Source organism: Sphaerodactylus townsendi, linkage group LG04 (assembly GCF_021028975.2).
Source record: "Sphaerodactylus townsendi isolate TG3544 linkage group LG04, MPM_Stown_v2.3, whole genome shotgun sequence".
NCBI lineage: Eukaryota > Metazoa > Chordata > Lepidosauria > Squamata > Sphaerodactylidae > Sphaerodactylus > Sphaerodactylus townsendi.
Window position 1 is genome coordinate 88,381,514 of NC_059428.1, and position 19,368 is coordinate 88,400,881.

A 19,368-nucleotide genomic window follows, 5' to 3' on the forward strand; every position below is an offset into this window, starting at 1 on the left:
AAATAGAACCCAATTCTTTTAATATTTTTTACATATTTTTATATATTGTTTACATATTGTTTACAGATGGGTTTTCAGCGTGTAGTTGTATGAAGTTGATGTATATCTTAGGCCCCTTGCGGACATGCAGAATAATGCACTTTCAATCCACTTTCAATGCACTTTGCAGCTGAATTTTACTGTGCAAAATAGCGAAATCCACTTGCAAACAATTGTGAAAGTAGATTGAAAGTGCATTATTCTGCATGTGCAAAAGGGGCCTTAAAGATGTCACTGAAATTTTATTTGCAAGGGACATCAGAATGAATTACTTCCTTTTCAGTTCCACTCAGTATTAATAATAATAATTAGGGTTCTGTTGTGACGCTGAATAAACAAACAAACATTTCAGAGTCTTTGAACATGCTGTTTTAATCCTGAAGAGTATCTTTTTTTGTGATTTACGGGGCTAGACACTGTATAGTGTTGATTAGATAGGGTGTGATTATCTTAAGATTTAAAAAAAACAGGAGACCATTTATGAATCAAAGCTCCAGGAAAAAAAATCAATTCACCAAGTTGATATGTATGCGATCCAGTTGTAAATAAGAACAGAACACTCTCATCTTAATGCTTGAAAGGATTATGAACTATAGCCAAATTACCTGTTACTAACATTTGTGGAATCCAAATTCCTGCATACATGTTTGCACTTTCCACAAGTTGCTGTTTGCTTTCTGGAGACTTACCGCTGAAATAAAATTCAGTTTATAAAATGCACATTGCATTTCCCTGAGTAGGTTTCTGTGGGAAAACAACTGATACTATACATTGCTAAACTGCTAAATATAAGTAACCCTCAGTCTCAAGATAAGATCTGGACAGAATTTGGCTTAGCACTTGGGAAATCTTATTTTACCTTGGTTTAGCATTATCTGTGAACCTCAGTGACTTTGCTACGATCTTGTAGGTGGAGAGGAAGATAATAGTTCTCTCTCCATAATATTTCTAGAACTCTTATCTGAACTTAATGTAAAATAAAAATGTAAATTGGCAATTAACAGAAATTTGTTTTTAAGCAGCATTTCCTGCTTAAGGATAGAGGCAAATAATTCATGACCTTAGTCTGCTGGGTATTTCTTGATGAGATAATATGTAGAGTAACTCGTATTTGCAGTGACTATGATGTCAGTCTTGACCTAAAGATATTTTACTTTCTGGAAGTGAGAGGAGCTATATCTGTCATGTTGAGCTCTTGTTGGCAAGAAATATTTATCTGCAACCCAAAATGGATTATAAATTACAGATATCCCTCTGTGGTGATACTTCTGTTTCCTTCACATAGGAGGATCACAAAACTAGTCAATAGTGAACCAGAAGCAGCAGCATACAAATTATGTTCATACATTAATGCCTTCCATCTTCCAGTTTGTATTCATTTTTGAATGTAGAGATAGTGAGTAATGATTATGCGTGCCTTGCTAGCCTTGCCTTTATGTTCTGTGAGAGGAAGAAAATAAACATTTGCTGTGTAAAGACAGTGGCACAATAGACCATTTAACACAGTGAAATACCATACAGGTAACCATTACCTTCCACAGCAAAGATAGATAAAAGAAGGGAAGATAGAGAGATAAGTTACCTCTTGCTCTGCTTTGCAACAGGTAAGGAAAGCTATTTTTTACCTTCCTAGTTTCAGCATAGAAACATCACAATTGGATTATGACCCCTAAGGTTTGCCCTACTTGGATTATTGTCATAATAATTACTTAGATATAAAGTGTATGTAAATAAAATTACCTATACATTATTTTATATTGCAAATTATGTTACTCTAACCTTGTGTGTTTCTTTCATTAATAATTGCAATCATTTTGAAAAATTGGCGTTTTAAATAATTACAATTACTATTAAAATGAAACAAATCTCTCACTTTAAGCTTTGAACAATACCCCCCCCCCCCCGGTTTTCTTTTGTTTTATTCTGGTTTATTTTGTTATTTCTGGTCTGCCTCTATTGGTTTCACTTCTATGAGGCTGGCTGAATTTTCCTAATATATAGAGAGAGCCCAGTGTTCCTTAGTGAAAAGGGGAGAGAAGCTGCGGCTTTCTCGATAGATTACAAGCTGTAACCACTAGGATTACTCGCACGTGTGATGTAACCATACCCTGAAGGATGTGGAATGTGACTTTGCCTTCCTCTTTATGTCCTGCTCTGCCAAATTTTTCCTTGCAGTTTGCACTCACCTGCCTACCTGTTCCTCTCTAAATCTTATCCACTATCCAAGAAAATCTCTCAAAGTTGTCCTTCATCTGCCTGTTTGTTTGTTCAGATGCCTTACCCTCAGATGCCACAAAATGCTCTTGCCATGTCAATTGATCTCATCCTTGTGCACTGTTCTTCAAACAAAGTGTTTGCAGTGCCCTCTGTGATGTCGTTTGAATTCTTTCCTATCACTTGGGCCATAAATTTTGATGTTATATCTGGATGCCTTTCATTGTCTCAAAAAGCAGAGCTCCTTTTTCTGTCTGAAATTTGGCGATGTGGGTGTCCTTGGGGAATACTACACCCACCCGCCAAGTTTTGCCCAATTTGGCTGAAAATCATGAAAGTATAGACCCAAGAAATTGGGTGATAGTGGTAGTCTTCCATTTAAACCAATGGGAAATAATAAGGAAATACTGTTATGGGAATGAAACAAAAATAACAAGAGAAATTATGAGATGAAGAGATGAAACAAAACCATACAAAACTCAGTAATTATACAATTCCTTTTAGAATTAATAACAAATAAAAAAGTGAAACAAACTCCAATGCACATGTTTATTTTATCCAAAATGAGTTTGAGTTGGATGAGTTGAAACATTCCCTCTTTGGCATATGATAACTTTATTTCACTCTGCTAATCATTAAATAGGAAGTCTTGTCTACTTTATTAGTAATAGTGTCAGTTTGTACTCTGTAAATGACCGAATTCTTTCTGTGAAACCATTTATCTTGGTGATTATCTGGTGAAATGTTCGTCATTAAATGAACAAATGTCTGGTGTAGCATATCTAGCTTTAATTCTGGCTTGAAGTTTTATTTTGGCCTAGAGCATGAATAAAAGTTTCTTTTTTAATTCTATTGTTATAGCAGTTGGAATGTAGTGGCATACTGTAATCATTAGCAAAATATTTTACTCTAGCCAGAATGTTTTTAAATGTATATACCTTATGTAGATACCAGGCTGGAGAAATAGTTAAAAGAATGACACAGAACACCAGAATTTGGAAATAAGACCTTAGCTATATGGATGACAAATTCTGCAGTTCTTGGCACAGCATGGGTGGAGAACAGAAGCTACCACAGTCAGTCCAACTGCTGGCAGTGAATCTCTCTCCCACCTGTTGGGGGTAACCAGAAAAAAAAAAGAACTAGCTATAAGGCAAGGAATGATGAATACTGGTGTTAATGCCTGTAATGTCTGTGTTAATGCCTGTAATGCCTGTAATGGGGGGAGAGACCGAGGGAACTTCAGCTGCCTATTTTGGAAGGGGTCGCTCTGGCCCCGACATCCCTGGCCCGCAGCCTGGGGGTCCGCCTGGACTCTGCCTTGTCAATGGAGAGCCAGGTGGCCCATGTAACCCAGGTTGCGTTTTTTCATCTTCGCCAGGCGTGGCGGTTGGCTCCCTATCTCTCCCGGCCCGACCTGGCCACTGTGATCCATGCGACGGTCACCTCGAGGTTGGATTACTGTAACTCGCTTTACGCGGGCCTTCTCTTGCAATTGATCCGGAAGTTGAAGCTGGTCCAGAATGCAGCGGCACGGCTTCTGACAGGTGGTGATTATTCAGACCATATCACCCCTGTGCTATGCCGTCTGCACTGGCTCCCAGTGGAATTCCGGATCGTCTTCAAGGTGTTGGTAATAACCTTTAAGGCCTTACACGGCATGGGGCCCTCATACCTATGGGACCGCATCACCCCTTATGTCCCACATAGGCCACTACGTTCAGCGGTGGCAGAACTGCTGGTGACCCCTAGCCCCGCGACGATGCAGCTGGCCTCGACCCGGGCCAGGGCCTTTACGGCTCTGGCCCCTGCCTGGTGGAATGCTCTACCTCCATCAGTCCGGGCCCTGCGGGACCTTGGTGAGTTCCGCAGGGCCTGCAAAACAGAACTATTCCACCGGGCCTTTGGAGAGGCTGGCCGCAGTTTTACTGCCCCCCACTGAAACATCGGAATCAAAACTGAGGCTGCCATTTTCCATCTCCTGTCATCTCGGTTGGGCCCACTGCTGATTCCATCTGGGCCCGCCTGTTCCCTCCCTTCCTTCCTTTCCTCTATTATTTTTTTTTCCCTCTCTCTTAGCCTTGAGATTGGGCGCCTGTTTTACTGTTTTTACTGTTTAAATTGTGTATGATTGCTGCTGGATTTTAAATGTGTTAAGTTATGTTGTTGGAGTTGCTGTCGGAGAACAGCCATGTTGGGAGCCGCCTCGAGCCCCTAGGGGAAGAGGCGGCCTATAAGTTTGAAATATAAATAAATAAAATAAATAATCAGCATACTGCCCCCACTCGAGGTAGCCAACATACCTCTTGCATTTGAGTCAATTAAAGGGGTCCTCCCTTTTGGGTCATGTAGGGTGCCCACTCCTGCATAACTGTTTCCCCAGCCCAGTACCTGAATTTTGTTGTTATGACAACATAAACAGTACAGCCTATGAAGCCAGGTAAGGTTTCCTTTGCTCCAGGTCACTTGACCAAGTGCAATCATTGGCGAAATGTAGTTCCATAGTATTCATTCATGTCTCTGCTTAAGGTAGGATGATAGGAATTTTTTAACTTCTTGATTAGTTTTAATGCACACTTTCACATTGGCTATGCCCTTTGGTTAGTTGGGTTTTTTTGTTTTTGTTTTGGTAGAATAGTGAATTTCAAGTCTGTACTTGAAATTCTCTTGCTGGTTTGCAACCCGAGAAGGGGTGGAAGCAGTCCAAGGATGCAGAAGGAGACACAGAAAACCCATTGCGTGGGTAAAATTTGTCCACAGCTGTTTTATTGGTGTGCTGGCAAAAGGAAGCAGAGGTACAGCATAGGCTAGCGTGATGTTGTGGTTAAGAGCAGGTGCACTCTAATCTGGAGAACTGGGTTTGATTCCCTGCTCTGCTACTTGAGCTGTGGAGGCTTATCTGGTGAACCAGATTAGCTTGTGCACTCCAACACATGCCAGCTGAATGACCTTGGTATCTGGGTACTGGCCTCTGGATGAACTCCCCTTCGTTCCAGGGGGCATGAACCAACAGCATTCCCCACCTGGGCATGTGGTTCACAGGCTCGTTTCAGCATGCAGGCTCCTCCTCCCCTGAATGGATCAGTCCCCATGTGCAACCCCCCAAAGAGTGAGGCCACCTTGCTCCTACCAAAGCTTCCTAAGCCAAAAACCAATCACACAAAGTAGCTCTGATGTTGTGCAACCAAAGGTCCATACCCCATTCTGACAGATGGATGCTGTCATTCCGATACAGTGCCAGAAGGTGAAACAAAATGTCCTGGTGGGCGACACACCTGCCCCCTAGAGATTTATTTTCTTTGTCAAGGAGGAGCAGATACTCGACTGCTGACTGCATGACTAGGGTAATGGACCTGCTGCTGTCGTGGGGATGTGGTGTTAAGCGGTTCCACCCTTCAATAGCTCTCCTAGCAAGGAAAGAGCAACATGGGTTGACTACGTCCAGTGCCTTGCAGTAAAAAGAAATGGCAGCTAGGTTCACGTGCAAGGTCTTGGAAGCCCAGACCCACACCCTGAAGGTGTTTCAGGTAGTGAAGGACCACCTTCTCTGCGAACGGGGTGAAAACGTGAGGGGCATAAGGGGCCAAGAAGACCAGGAAGGCAGACACAGCATGTTGGTATGCCTGCCGCGTTGTGGGGGCTAGGGACCTGAGAACGTCCTGGATAATCAGGTGCTGCCGGGGCTCCACAGGTCCAGCGGAAACACATCAGGGTGAGGTCTCGCATTGGGGGCCAGGCTTGGACCTGGACATTGTTGGTACATGATAGCCCGTATTAAATTGAATAATGTTAGTCAGTGAATGCAGAATGGTGCAGTTTTTAAGTTTGTTTGTTTGTTTATTTATTTATTTAATTTAATATACCGCCCTATCCCCGAGGGGCTCAAGTTCTGACTGAATGTTATATTGACAATTTACACTTGAAAGATTCATGATGTAATTCACAAAAAATTCTCTGCCTTGTTCCCCATTCTGTAATTCAGATGCTGAAATATGTGCAATATATGTTTTCTCCTTTTAATTGTGAATATCTTATCTTTGTTATGCTGGTCTATGTTGTTCAATGATCGTAATAATAATTGACAGACAGACAGACAGACAGACACAGACAGACAGACAGACAGATAGGAGCAGTAGTTCCATGGAGCAACATTGTCAGGACCTTTTTTTGCTTTTTGTCATCAGACCCATCAGCTCCTCCTGCCCCATCCAATCTCCGCATTTCCAATTCAACTGCAAACAGTGATGGAACTGTTAGTGCAAGGATTGTTTGGGATCTCCCTGATGAACCTGATATCCCAGTCCATCACTACAAAGTGTTCTGGAGCTGGACTGTTAACAGCAAGTCTCTTGTTCCTGCTAAAAAGAAGAGAAGGAAGACAACAGATGGGGTAATAAAGTTTTTAAAAAGAATAAAACCATGTGCATGTCTATGTGCACTTTTAAAAGACATTTATTGTCATTTTTTAAATTTAATTTCATATTATTGGTCTTTAGTTATCTTGCAATTCTTTTCTGAACCAGATGAATTCAAAATTCTTTTCGACTAGGTGTGCAGAGTTGCCCTTAAAAGTATGAGACAAGATAGATTAAACAGCTCAGTGGCACCTTATAGACTAGCAAGATGTGTGAAAAGTGAACCTGTTCCTCAGTTTGCATATCTTCAAGACAGAATTGACATACACAAATATTATTAAACTATGAAAACTATTCCCAATACTGTTTTTGACTCAGATTTGCTATGGCATGTTGTAGTATGTGCATGTATAGTATTAATACCTACCATATATATTTACCCCCTGTGCAAATGGGTGTTATAAATGTACGTCCCGGAGGCTGGAAAGTGCTCTCTTCCCAGGGTCTGGGGAGAGCAGCAGCAGGGCTCCAGGGAGTCTAGGGGAGTGGGGGGCAGAGGGCATGAAGCAGAGCTCCCCCTCATCCCTGGAGTCTGGGGACAGGGCACTGACATCAACCTTTCAGCCACATGGGGGGTGCCGGAGGTGCCCCCCACATGACTGAAAAGCATGCGCCCGAGGACATGAGTTCCCCCATGTCCCAAATGTACACCTTTGCCTAACTAATCTATATATTTATATGTGTGTGTATGCTTTGTTCAATTGTAGTCTCAGAATTACGTAGTCTTGGAAGGACTCCAGCCCAACAGTAACTACATGGTTGAACTTCAGGCAGTTACATACTGGGGTCAAGTTCGCCTGAAAAGTGCCAAGGTTTCTCTTTACTTCAGTTCTACTCAGACAGCTGTTAATAGCAGTAAGTTATATGTTCAAAAATGCTGTATTTTTTTACCTGTGTTTAACAAAAAAATATTCAGATAGGAATGTGATTAATGACAAAGTATGCTACATGCTTGAATGACATTTCTATTGCTTGCTTGCTTTAATATGTGTCCAAACATCTCTTTTTAAAACAAGAGTTTGACTAGTATAGTTTGACTATAGCCTTGGTGTCTTTAAGGGTATGAGTGAGTATGTAGTGTATGATTTATCCATTAGTCCACTGTGAATAAATTCATCAGAAATTCAGAAGGAGAAACAAAAATTGGTGCTGTTGTACATGCAGGTTTAAAATTTTTAGCACTTGAAAGGCTTTAAAGAACAGATCCTCAGTGCTGCTAATTCATGCTCTTTGTGCCGGCATAAGGAGCACTTACACAGGTGCCAGGGAACTCATGCCAGTGCTGGGGATCCACTCTGCAGCATGATGCCTGGGAGACAGGGCAGCCACAGCTGAAGAAGGTGATCCTGGGGGCAGGTTCAGCTTTAGTCAACTTCCTGAGCTTTTTCAGCCAGGGTACAGCCCAATTTGCCAGCACAAACTTATGCTGGAAAAAACAGCGGCACAGTCCGTTGTGTTTCATAGATCACTTTTACTGGGGAAGGAGGAGCATCAGTGTCAGATTGCTAGCTGTGGAGCCTCTCAGGAGGTGGTGCAACTATGCTGCGGTTGTGCTGTCTTCAGGGCAACTACCTCCTCCCCTGGATTACACTGCTTGTCTGAGGCATAGCTTTTGTTTATCTTGTATTTGTATTTTGATTTATACCCCGCCCTATCCCCGCAGGGCTGAGGGTGACTAACAACATAGCAAAACAATATACATTAAAACAGAGTAAATGCGAATAGAATACATGAATCTAAAAAATAAGAAACAAATACAGATAGCGACTTAAAACATCAAGCCTAACTATTTGCCAGTAACAATAACAGCAGAACTACATAAATACATATCAATACATGTCAATACTAAATCCATACAATACATTATCAGTGCATCAATATAACAAAACACCAATATATCAATACATTAAAATATATCCATACATTAATAGCAATACATTAACAATCTATTGATACCTTAACACTATATCAATGTATTAACAGTAAACTATTACTATAACTGCTACAAAAAGACAACCTAACAATACTACCCAAATTACTCCAAAGAAGCTGACATGAACTTGCCTGATATTATTTAATCTGACAGAACATGTCAGAATCTCAAGGGAGAAATCTTTTCCTGAAATCCGTTACCCATGTTCCTGTGTACATTGCCTTGAATGAATGCATATACAACTAAATTGAGCATGGTTTTTATTGTGGAGACACACCGTATATAAGAAGCTGCATGAGACCATTGGTCCACCTGGTTTAATATTATCAGTTCTGACTAGCATTAGCTCTCAGACAAGGTCTTTCCTCAATTTAGATCTGTCAAGGAATAAGGTTATGTTAATCTCCTTATGTGAGTTTTGTGTTTTTATTAGTTAGAATTTTCTTCAAGTGCACATTTTCTTTACATTGCCATAGAAGATAAATTGGGGCATAGTCTAATCTTTTCTTGACTCTTAACCTCTTGTTCTTTTTTCAACTTATAAAAAAAACCTGAATTATGTTTCCATGAAGTATGCTATTTGCTTCATCTTTGATTGCCTTTTCCTTATTGTTAGTGGATTTTAATTTTTTTTTAGATTGGTAATTGGGAAAAATACTAAATACAGGGACTGAAAACCTGGCTTATTGGTAACCATGGATAGTTTTGTAATTTTCAGTTCTGGCCTAAATATATGGCTGCTTCAACACGTTAGTGATTCCAGACAGGTAGAAAGGGTGGATCTCTGCCCCAAATAGCAGGACTACTGGGACGAGGGTATTTAAGGTGAACTTCCCAACAAGACTGTATATGAAAATTTGCTATGCATCTTAGTTTGGATTAGGTGATTTTGTTGTTGCGTCTTCCTGAATAGAAATTTGGTTTAAATTATTAAACCAACCAATTCATTCTTTTGTGGCAAATTTATACCTAATTTATACCTAACTCAAATCTTTGTCTCTTCTTTCCTGCCATGAAAGAAACAGACAATTCATTCTTTTTTTCACCACTGTCTCTAATTTTAAAACCAGTAATTTAGGATTATCTAGTCTTTCCCCTGTTCCTTTGAAAACAGCAAGGCTTGAAGTCTACTTTATCTTTTTAATATTTTCTCAGATATTTTACAGATTTTTCTCCATTTAGTTGATCTTTATTTTACGAATTACTGCTTTTGTTTTCTGTAAATGCCATTTCCGTGTACCAGCTATCCAAGTATTGTGAATTGTGTTTTTGAAGTTTGTGAATTCATTATCGCTTTGCCTATAGAAATAGAGTGATCTAGGACATGAAGTAGTATGGTAAAGCCTGATTGCATCAGATATTGAAAGCTTATCAGAGTTAGTGCTTGGATGGGAGATTACCAAGGAAGACTTTTTAGGGAAGACAGTGGAAACTACTTCTACTTAATCAACTGCCTTGCAAATTCTGTTGGGCAGTGGCGGAGCTACAAGGGGACAGGGCGGTGCGCCGTGCACCAGGCGCATGCCTGGGGGGTATGGAAAATCACCCCAGGCCCCTCCCCCCACGGCACCCCCTTGCAGTGCCCCCACCCCACTTCCCACACTTACCTTAGTTCCTAAGAACTTTTTCAGACTGAAAAAAAGGCCTGTTCACAGTACAGGCTAAAAACGGCCTGAGGAACTACAGTTCCCAGGAGACCTTGGGGCTCACAAGGTCTCCTGGGAAGTATAGTTCTCATCAGGCCATTTTTAAGCCTGAAATGTGAATAGGCCTTTTTTTCAGCCTGAACAAGTTCTAGGAAAAAGAAAGGAACAAAGGTAAATATGGGAAGGGGGGCGCCGCACGGGAGGGGGGTGCCATGGGGGTGGGTGGGGCACCGTAAGGGGGCGAGGGAGTGGAAAATATAGACTGCGCACCGGGCGCAGTTTGGCCCAACTACGCCTCTGCTGTTGGGTCACCATAATCTTAACAGCACTTTAATACACATATTCCAGTCTTCTATGGATTACTTTTGTGTGTACATTTGACAAAGAAAATAAATCTCCTATGATACTGTAATATTTAGGTTTATTTAGTTCATAATTTCTGTGCAACTGTGCAAAGTCTAGCTGTAAATTGTAGCCATACTTGATTTAATATCATTAGTTGCACTGAAAAGTGGGAAAACCTCTTTTATCCTATGCATAACTATAGCCATAAGACAGATCTCTATACTGGGCCTAAACTGCTTCTGCAAATTTTTATATGAGGATATTTTGTATATTTATGCAGTGTTCCCCACTGTGGCTCTTCTATATTCTTAGCCCATTCAAATAAAAGGAGTTCTACTTTAACTGTCATTCTGCCTATCCAAAATGCTATGAGAACTATAATTACATTAAAAATTAGCATATAAGTACATTTCCTTAGATCCTACTTTGTCATTTGCTGCTTTGGTTTCTTTCAAGGAGAACAGTGGGGCATAAATGAAGTAAGTAAATAAATGCATTTCATTGAAAGTATTTGCAGACTTTTTAGTTAATTTAATAACATTATAAGAGTCTGTGTGAGAAGAAAACCTCTTGGCTATGTTTTGTCTTGCAGAAGAACATGTATCTACAGTTATGAAAGCAAAGAATGGATTAACTGATGCTCTTCCATCCTTCAAAGGAAGAAGACCCACTCGTCTTCTTGAAATTGGAGTACCTTTCTATCAAGATGAAGAGCTTCAGGTGAAAGTTTATTGGAAAAAGACAGAAGGTTTGTTACAATTCTCTACTGACTTGCATAAATGTACTTAGGATGGCAGAACTCTGAGTATTTTTCTAGTCTCCGTGGGGACCAAATATAGAAGAATCTTTGTTGTGATCCTAGCAGAAGTCCAAAGCATAGATTTTTGTTGTGAGATTGTCATAAATGAAGTAACATAATGCAGTTGACAGAACCACCTTTTAAGTGCACTGTTGGTATCAGATACATTTCCAGACGACTCCTTATGTGAATGGGTCCAATGCTCAATTTGTTATGTTTCCTCAGAGTGTAATCGAAGCTTGATAATTAGTAGATAAGACTGTACTGAAACCGTTCCAATTGCACATGCTGAAGGGCACATAAATGTCAATAAATTAAAAAAGTTAGGAGTATAAAGTCTATAGAATTGCTGTGAATGAAAGTACCAATTCCAAAAATAAGGTAGTACTGACAATATTTTCCTGCTCACTCAGACTCTCAGGAGACTTTGACATGGAGGGAGGGGGAAATTAGCTAAAAGAAAATGTGCTATCATCATTTCTGACTGGATAAGTGCATATTCAGTTGATAACAAAGAGGCAAAATCTCTAGGTATAGTGAGCCTAGATTAGCTGATTAGAAGGAACATAATCCTGAATAAAGCCCAGGATCTGTTGAGAGATATAAGCATTCTTTGAAGTGGATCTTTTGAAGATCCTCCAAATGTTCCACCTTCATCAAGGCACAGGCAGACTTGTTGCTTCTCCAGATCCAGTTTTGAGAAGTTACAGCTATAACTCTTGGACATTCCTTGCGCATAAAGGCAGCAATTCTGAATGCTCCCCTGGCATAAGAATGAGAATCCTGCAGGTCTTCAGTGTGGGAGTGCTGCCTACACACCAAAGCATCAGTTCCCCTGTCAACAGAATGCTGTCTGTGTGGGAGGGAATTCAAGCATAGAAAATAAATTATTTCACCAATGAAGGAATAAGTTATCACTTTAGAAGCCATCGTAACTCTGCTAATATAAGATGAGACAGGCAAAACGCTGCTGTCCTGTCCAAATCTACCACTTATCCAATATGCCACATTGAACAAGTCTAGGGAATGTAATACATAATTTGTTTAAAACGTCTTGTTTTAAAATAAATTTTTTAAATAAAATGCTGTTTCCCTAAAAGCAAAAGTGTATGCACTTCTGGATGTGAATATGTCTCGAGGTAATATAAAGCAGGCTGGAAATGTTCTGTTTTCTTAGGACAATTATCATAGAAGTGTATAGTATTTAGATGAAGACAATGGCTTCTTGTTTTGGAAATGGAAAATATGTCTTTCATTTGCTCCTTTTGACTGAGGGGTTAGGGAAAGATCTATAGATCTTGCAATGAGTGTGAATTCATGTTCTATCAATGAAAAGAAAAATTGTTTGTGGTTGGATTTTCTTGCCATTTTAGCTGTATAAAATTTGAAATTATATGCTATTTATGCAGGTCAGTTTAACTTGTTCAAACAAATCATTTTAACTCCTTGGCGCTGATAATGGTATGTGTAACAGGCTACTGCCAAAAATTGATGCGTATTCAAACAAGATTAACTACATGTGACATTCGGGGTCTCGTGCAGGACTGAAATTGCTAAAATAAAGGTTTCACATCACCCTCTCCTTCCTGCCATTTGAAGAAGGGGGAATTGAGGCTACTGTATTTGGATGCAAAATTTTAAAGACCTTTCCTCTGTTACTGTTGTTAGGATTTTTAAATGGGAAATTGCTTCTCTTGTTTTTTAAAGTTTTTTTTCCCCACTGTGTAGTTAGCAATTGTGATACATTACTATTTTAAAAGGATTCTAGGCCCCTTGACACAAAAGGAACTAAGGTGGTATGCAATCTGCACAGAATAGAGTGAGAAGTCAAGTACATACAAAAGTTACAAGGTATTGGAATAAGTCCATGGAAATGTGTAGATGTTGGCTTACCATTGTCAGCAACAAAGTTAACTGAAAGTACCCAGCTGTGTTGGGCTGCTGTAATGAACATCCTTTTCAAAAGAAGTATTTTTCTTTAAAAGACTTCACATGAAATTGTTACCATGGAGCAATATTTGTAGAACATATTATTTTGGGAATGAAAGACTTCCCACACTTTATTAATGGTGCCTTCCTGTAAAGGAGAGAAATCTCTTTCAGCCCAGATTTGGTGCATTTCTATTGCTGCTCTTGGATTTTGGAATAGTTTGCAGCAGCGAGGGAGTCAGGTTTCTGGCTTAACAGCAGTTCATGAAATTATGCAAGCCAAACAGTTTAAATGAGCCACTAACTGTATTTAATTGTTGATATTCAATGTGTTCTGGTAGTTTGTTGGACATTATGTTGGGTTCTGAAATCTAGTCTTCAGAGAGAAGCTGGGCATAAATCAGTAGTGAGATTATCAGGGGGGAAAATGATTAACAGGAAATAGGAGGGTGGGAAAATCTGTTATCCAGAAATCCTTCCTAAGAGATCTATGCACATTTTCAATTCTGAGGTGAAATTCTTTTCTGTGTATTCCTATGTAAAAGTTACATTGAAATTAAGGGCAAGAAACCTGATAAGATTCCTGGCTCATAAGTGGGTTTAGTAGTAGTCTTCCATCTTTGAAGACTGAGACGTGGCACCTCTGTGAACTGGCAAAATAAAATTGAGGTATGTCCTCCTAAAGTTAGACTTTTAGTTGCAATGGCTTTAGTGTATTAGAAATACTGCAAGACTCTTTGCATTCCTGTGGAGCTAGGATTATTTTTGAAAACCTATATGTATATTCTTATTAAAGAAGAGCATATTGGTGAAAGTTGCCACCCAATGTACTTCTTTGCATTAATATGTATACAGAACATAAGGAAAACAATATTTTACACAATATAAGAAGAAAACTTACACTCTGAGCTACTTGAGATAGTACTTGGTTTCCTGGTCTACTGGTCCTTCAGAACTTCAGCATCCGCGCTGAGGCTAGTGTTGAGGTGCTGTTAAGGAGTTGCTGCTAGCAACTGCCATAGCAGAACTTGCTCTGAGCCCACCCTGGCTCTGAACTTCATCAACACTGCTGCTGGTTTCATACCTGCCTCTGAGTTACAACCTTAAGAGTCTACACCAGGGGTCTGCCACTTGCCGCTCTCCAGATGTTCATGAACTACAATTCCCATCAGCCCCTACCAAAACGGCCAATTGGCCATGCTGGCAGGGGCTGACAGAATTTGTAGTCCATGAACATCTGGAGAGCCGCAGGTTGCAGACCCCTGGTTTATATTAACCAAATCTATTTTAAAAAGCTTAAGTTCTCTGATACTGTATGAAACATAAAAAAAGACTCTCTCACAGCCAACTGAAGACAGTTCCAGAAATTTATGCTCAGCTCTGAAGTGGCCAGCAAATCCCATATGGCATGCAACCTAAACAAGTCTACACACTTATGATTTGGCGTTCATTAAAGGCAACTTTTTCTTTCATTGGAAAGTCTAACAGTGCTTCATGGCTAGTGTTTTCTACTTCTGAAGAATATTCTTTTGGCTGTTACTAAGGCTAAGATTCAGAGCCTTTGTGCTTTCAGTTGGTTGCTAGATGAAGGAACATATCCTAATATTTAGATCCACTGAAAATTCTAGTGTAGAATTAGTGCCACATTTTGAAAGCATACCTCTTGTGCCCTATATTTTACTTTAAGTAAAATATCTTAGTTCAGGGGTCTGCAACCCGCGGCTCTGGAGCCGCATGCGGCTCTTTCAGCCTTATACTGCGGCTCCGCATGGCCTGGAGGTCGGAGGGTAGAATGGGCGTGTCCCTCCAGGAAAGGTGACTGGAGGGGCCAAACTCTGGCTCAGTAGATCTTTGGGTCCAAATGGCTCTTTGGGTGGTAAAGGTTGCTGAACCCCTTCTTAGTTGATTCAACAACAGTGACATGTAAATACATAAATGGGTTTAGGGTAACTATTTGATTTCTCGTAATATGCCTGATTTACTTGTCACTTTCATTAGTGTAGCTGCCACCAGAGCACAATTGAACAAGCAATACTTGTACTGAAGTTAATTGAGCAGCTAATTAAGCATTAGGGCTATGGGATAAAGCCGCTTACATCATGCATATTTGCATTATTCTCACTCAGTACAGTCTCGAAATAGTACAATCTATTTTTACTGTGGTTCATAAAAGTCTTAAACCGACTTTGCTACCAGAGATCTTTTTGTTGGGAATTACAAAAGGGTGATTCAGTGAATATCTGCCTACAGAACACTGGCCAAACATCTGAACAGTGGCACCTCATCCATTTGTAATACCACTGTAAACTATAAGACAGTGGATAAGTGCTCTCCCAAAATATTTACTGAGAACATCTAGAAAATGTTGACTTGATCTTGTGGCAAATCATTACTGACATACCACTTCTGTCAGCAGAGGAGAATTTTCTTGCCACCCCATGCCTGTTGCAGCCTAAAAGCATTTTGAAAGGCTGATTCTAGGTGCTAGGAGTCACCCACCCACCCCTACAATACACAATCAGAATGAAGGGATAAATCTGTGGGGAGACAGAGACCTCTCCTAATCCCTTTTCTGCGAGATCCAACGCAGTATATCTGACTTTTCTATTGCCACCACACATCAGCGCACCATATGGCAGAGGTTCCCCAGTGTACGCCTGTTTCGTGGAGTACATTAACATTGTGCATTAGACATTGCACATTTTAAGACCAACAGTGAAAGGGACACATCTTTAAAATGCAACTTAACACAAATTAACTGAAACAAATTAACTTAACGCAAATTAACTGAAACAGTGATCTCTCACAGACTGTGGGCAAGATAACATCATGTTGCTGAAGAAGTTGGAGTACTCCCACAAAACAGGAGTATACCGAGGAACCTGTCCTGCAAGATACTTACCTTGATTACAGACCTTGGAAAGTAGTACAAGATACTTAGTTTCATTGTGGATCTAGAAAGTTTATGTTTCCACTATGGAGTTTTCTACAAGATGTTGATTACCATATATACTCATGTATAAGTCGAATTTTTCAGCACATTTTTAATGCTGAAAAAGCTCCCCTCGACTTATATGCGGGTCATTAAAATTTTTGTGTGTTTTTACTTTGCCAGCCAGCAGGGGGCACAGTTTTTATGCTAGAGGCACCAAAATTCTCTTGTGGAGTAATTCCCCTCAGGAAGACTCCTCCTGGATGATACTCTTCAGCCAGAGTTTGGTAAAGAGTCTTCCGGTTCAGGGAGTCCAAAGTTATGGACCCCCCCAAAGGAGGTGCCTCCCCAGCCTCCCCATTGTTTTCAATGGGAGTTGAGTGTAGTAGATGGGGCTACCCTTTTGAGGGTCCATAATCTTTGGGATCTCTTCTGACATTCATTCTCAAAGGCCTGGCTGGTCTGGCCAGGGAGAGTCTCTTTATGATACTCAGCCACAGTGGCTTCTGGCTCTCAGAAGTTTGGGTGAGGGGATCCGTAGTGCTATTGACCCTCAATTCCGTGGGATGCTGCCCCCCATCCCCATTGTTTGCCATATGGAAGCTAATGGCCAGTAGATTTTTCATTTTTTCTGATAATATCCCTCCTTAAAATCTAAGTTGGATTACATTTGGACATACAGATGATGATTTGAGGAATCCAGTTTTGAAGGATTTTAACTCTTGTGTTTCAGCTTGGTTGCTGGTTGAGGTAAGGTTTTGGGAATGTACTTTTTAAAGCAATTAGCTTGTTTGGATACCATATTGTTCTTGTTGTGCGGCCCTCTTTTCCACATACAGAGCCAGTTTACTGTTTTTCTTTGAAATAAATATTCAAAAACATTTAACCTACTGATGCCTCAATTGATGCTGCATTTCCCACCCTCGACTTATACGCGAGTCAATAAGTTTTCCCAGTTTTTTGTGGTAAAATTAGGTGCCTCAACTTATATGCGGGTCGACTTATACACGAGTATATACGGTACTATAAGTCCATAGGATAATAATTGGCATTATTCATGCCGCATTCTTTTGTATCTTCCTGCTAGGAATATAGGTTACACAAAATATTAAATGTGTACATTCATTGTATTTTTGTGGGGGGGTTTGCATTTGTTGCATTTACTTATCTTATAGACTGGGTATAGTACTTTGGGTTTCATCCCTTAGGCTTTGCTATTTGGCCAACTATGTCTGCTTATTTGTTGTTTTGAAATAGTTAATGACCATGCATGAAAAGCTAAAGTAAATTCATAAAAAGTATAAATCATATGATTTTATTGAAAATATATAGCTTCTTTGTGCTATCGTTCTTCAAAAGGGAAAACAGTAGGATTTTATGAACCTGCAGGCCCTGCAAAATGCTAGGGGGCAAATATATGCTGCCCATTTCATGTAACTGAGCTTAATTAGACTAGTCCCTTGATGAAGGATTGCTGCCTCAGGCCTTTTAAGCAAACATTTTCTGTTATAGAATTAATAGGATTGCTTATCCATTCATTTTGTTCTCTGCTAATGATATCAAAGCCATATTAATTTCCAAGCAGAGAGGCATTTTTGTTGACAACTTTTAACTCTCTTTCTAAATAATTAAAAATACCTGCATTTATTAAGTTTCTCTCGTATGGACCGTGGGACAGAACAAAGTACAATGCAAAGTTTTCATGAAAACACAAGCATGCCTTTGTATAGCAGGAGTCAAGTTAGTGGATAATGTGACCCTAAACCAGAACTTTCATGATTCTAATCTGATTTCAATCACAAAGATTCTGATCTTGGTTTATGCTTAGCTCATAGAATCAAAACGTTAGAAGAGGCCTAAGACCACCCAGTCCAACCCCCTGCACCATCCGAAGGACCTAAAATAATCCTGATTTATCTAATATCCATTTAAACGATATCTCTGGGCAATTGATTATACTGCTGAACTGCCCTGATGTTTAAAAGGCTTTTCCTAATATCCCACTGATATCTCTCCATCCATAGTTTAAACATATTAATACAAGACCTATTCTCCACTACCTACTGAAACAGCACTCAGCAGTCCTCCAAATACTTTCAAAGAGTAATCATATTTTCCCTCAACATCTTTTTCTCCAGGCTGAATGTTGCCAATCCTCCCCAGACTCTTTTTGTAAGGCTTAGTCTCCAAACCCCTAATCATAATCATTGCTTTCATCTGTACCTGGTCTGAAGTCCTCCTTATAAAAAGACCTCCAGAGCTGTACACAATATTCCATACCAGAGGTGTACGGGGGGGGGGGGGTAATGGCGCCCGGGGCCTGGTGGCTGCTCTGGTGGTGGCAGTCCCAGGCAGCCTGGGAGGGCTGGGCCGAAGGGCACCCGGCAGCAGTCTAGCCAGCTAAAAGAGCAGCTTGGTGGGGTTGGGCTGAGGGGTGCCTGGTGGGCCAGAGATAATATGACTCTTCAGCTGGTGGACCCCCCCCCCCCAGAGCTGCTTGCTGTTGAGCCACAGCCACAGCTCAGGCATATGCCTGAAGCCAGCTCCTGTCTCCCCAGCCTCCTTGCTGACAGGGAGACCAGCTCTCGGGAAGGAGCTGGCCTATGGCTATGGCTCGGCTACAGGTAGCTCAGGTGGGTTGCAGCTGGCCTCCCTGTCAGCAGGAAGGCTGAGGAGTGTAGGAGCTGGCTTGCAGCCGTGGCCCCCACCTAAGTAGCACAGAGGGAGTGGCTAGGTCCTGTTGTCGTCCCCCAATCAAATGGCGTGCGCCCAGGGACATGGAATACCCCATGTCCCCATTAGCGGTACACCACTTCTCCACATAGATCTGATCGTTGGGTCATTGTAAGCTGTTTGTGACTTGACTGCACGTTACACATAGCATCATATTTCAAGGGACTGCAATTTTCGCTGCAAAACCTGTTTCTGAATACTCACACAGGAGACTGTTATAGCCAATGACCACTTCCACAGATCACGAAATTATTATTTTAATGTCTAGTTTTAGACAAAACACTGCATTGGACTGCTTTTGTAATGTTTTGATCAACAGGCTATTCCAAGTAATAGACCATTATCCTGATAACTCTAGTAATTTTCCTTTGCTGTACCAGCCT

General features: G+C 40.6%; 1 protein-coding gene across 2 annotated transcripts in view; it reads left to right on the forward strand.

The window, feature by feature from the left end:
* ANOS1 (anosmin 1) overlaps positions 1-19,368 on the forward strand; it is a 117,026-nt gene that overhangs the window by 88,350 nt on the left and 9,308 nt on the right. The window contains exons 7-9 of one of the 2 annotated variants that reach the window (XM_048493915.1): positions 6,438-6,643; positions 7,376-7,523; positions 11,185-11,340. In XM_048493915.1, the coding sequence (XP_048349872.1) occupies positions 6,438-6,643; positions 7,376-7,523; positions 11,185-11,340 (510 nt within the window). The remainder of the gene's footprint in view (positions 1-6,437; positions 6,644-7,375; positions 7,524-11,184; positions 11,341-19,368) is intronic. The other variant, XM_048493916.1, reaches the window with a different exon arrangement.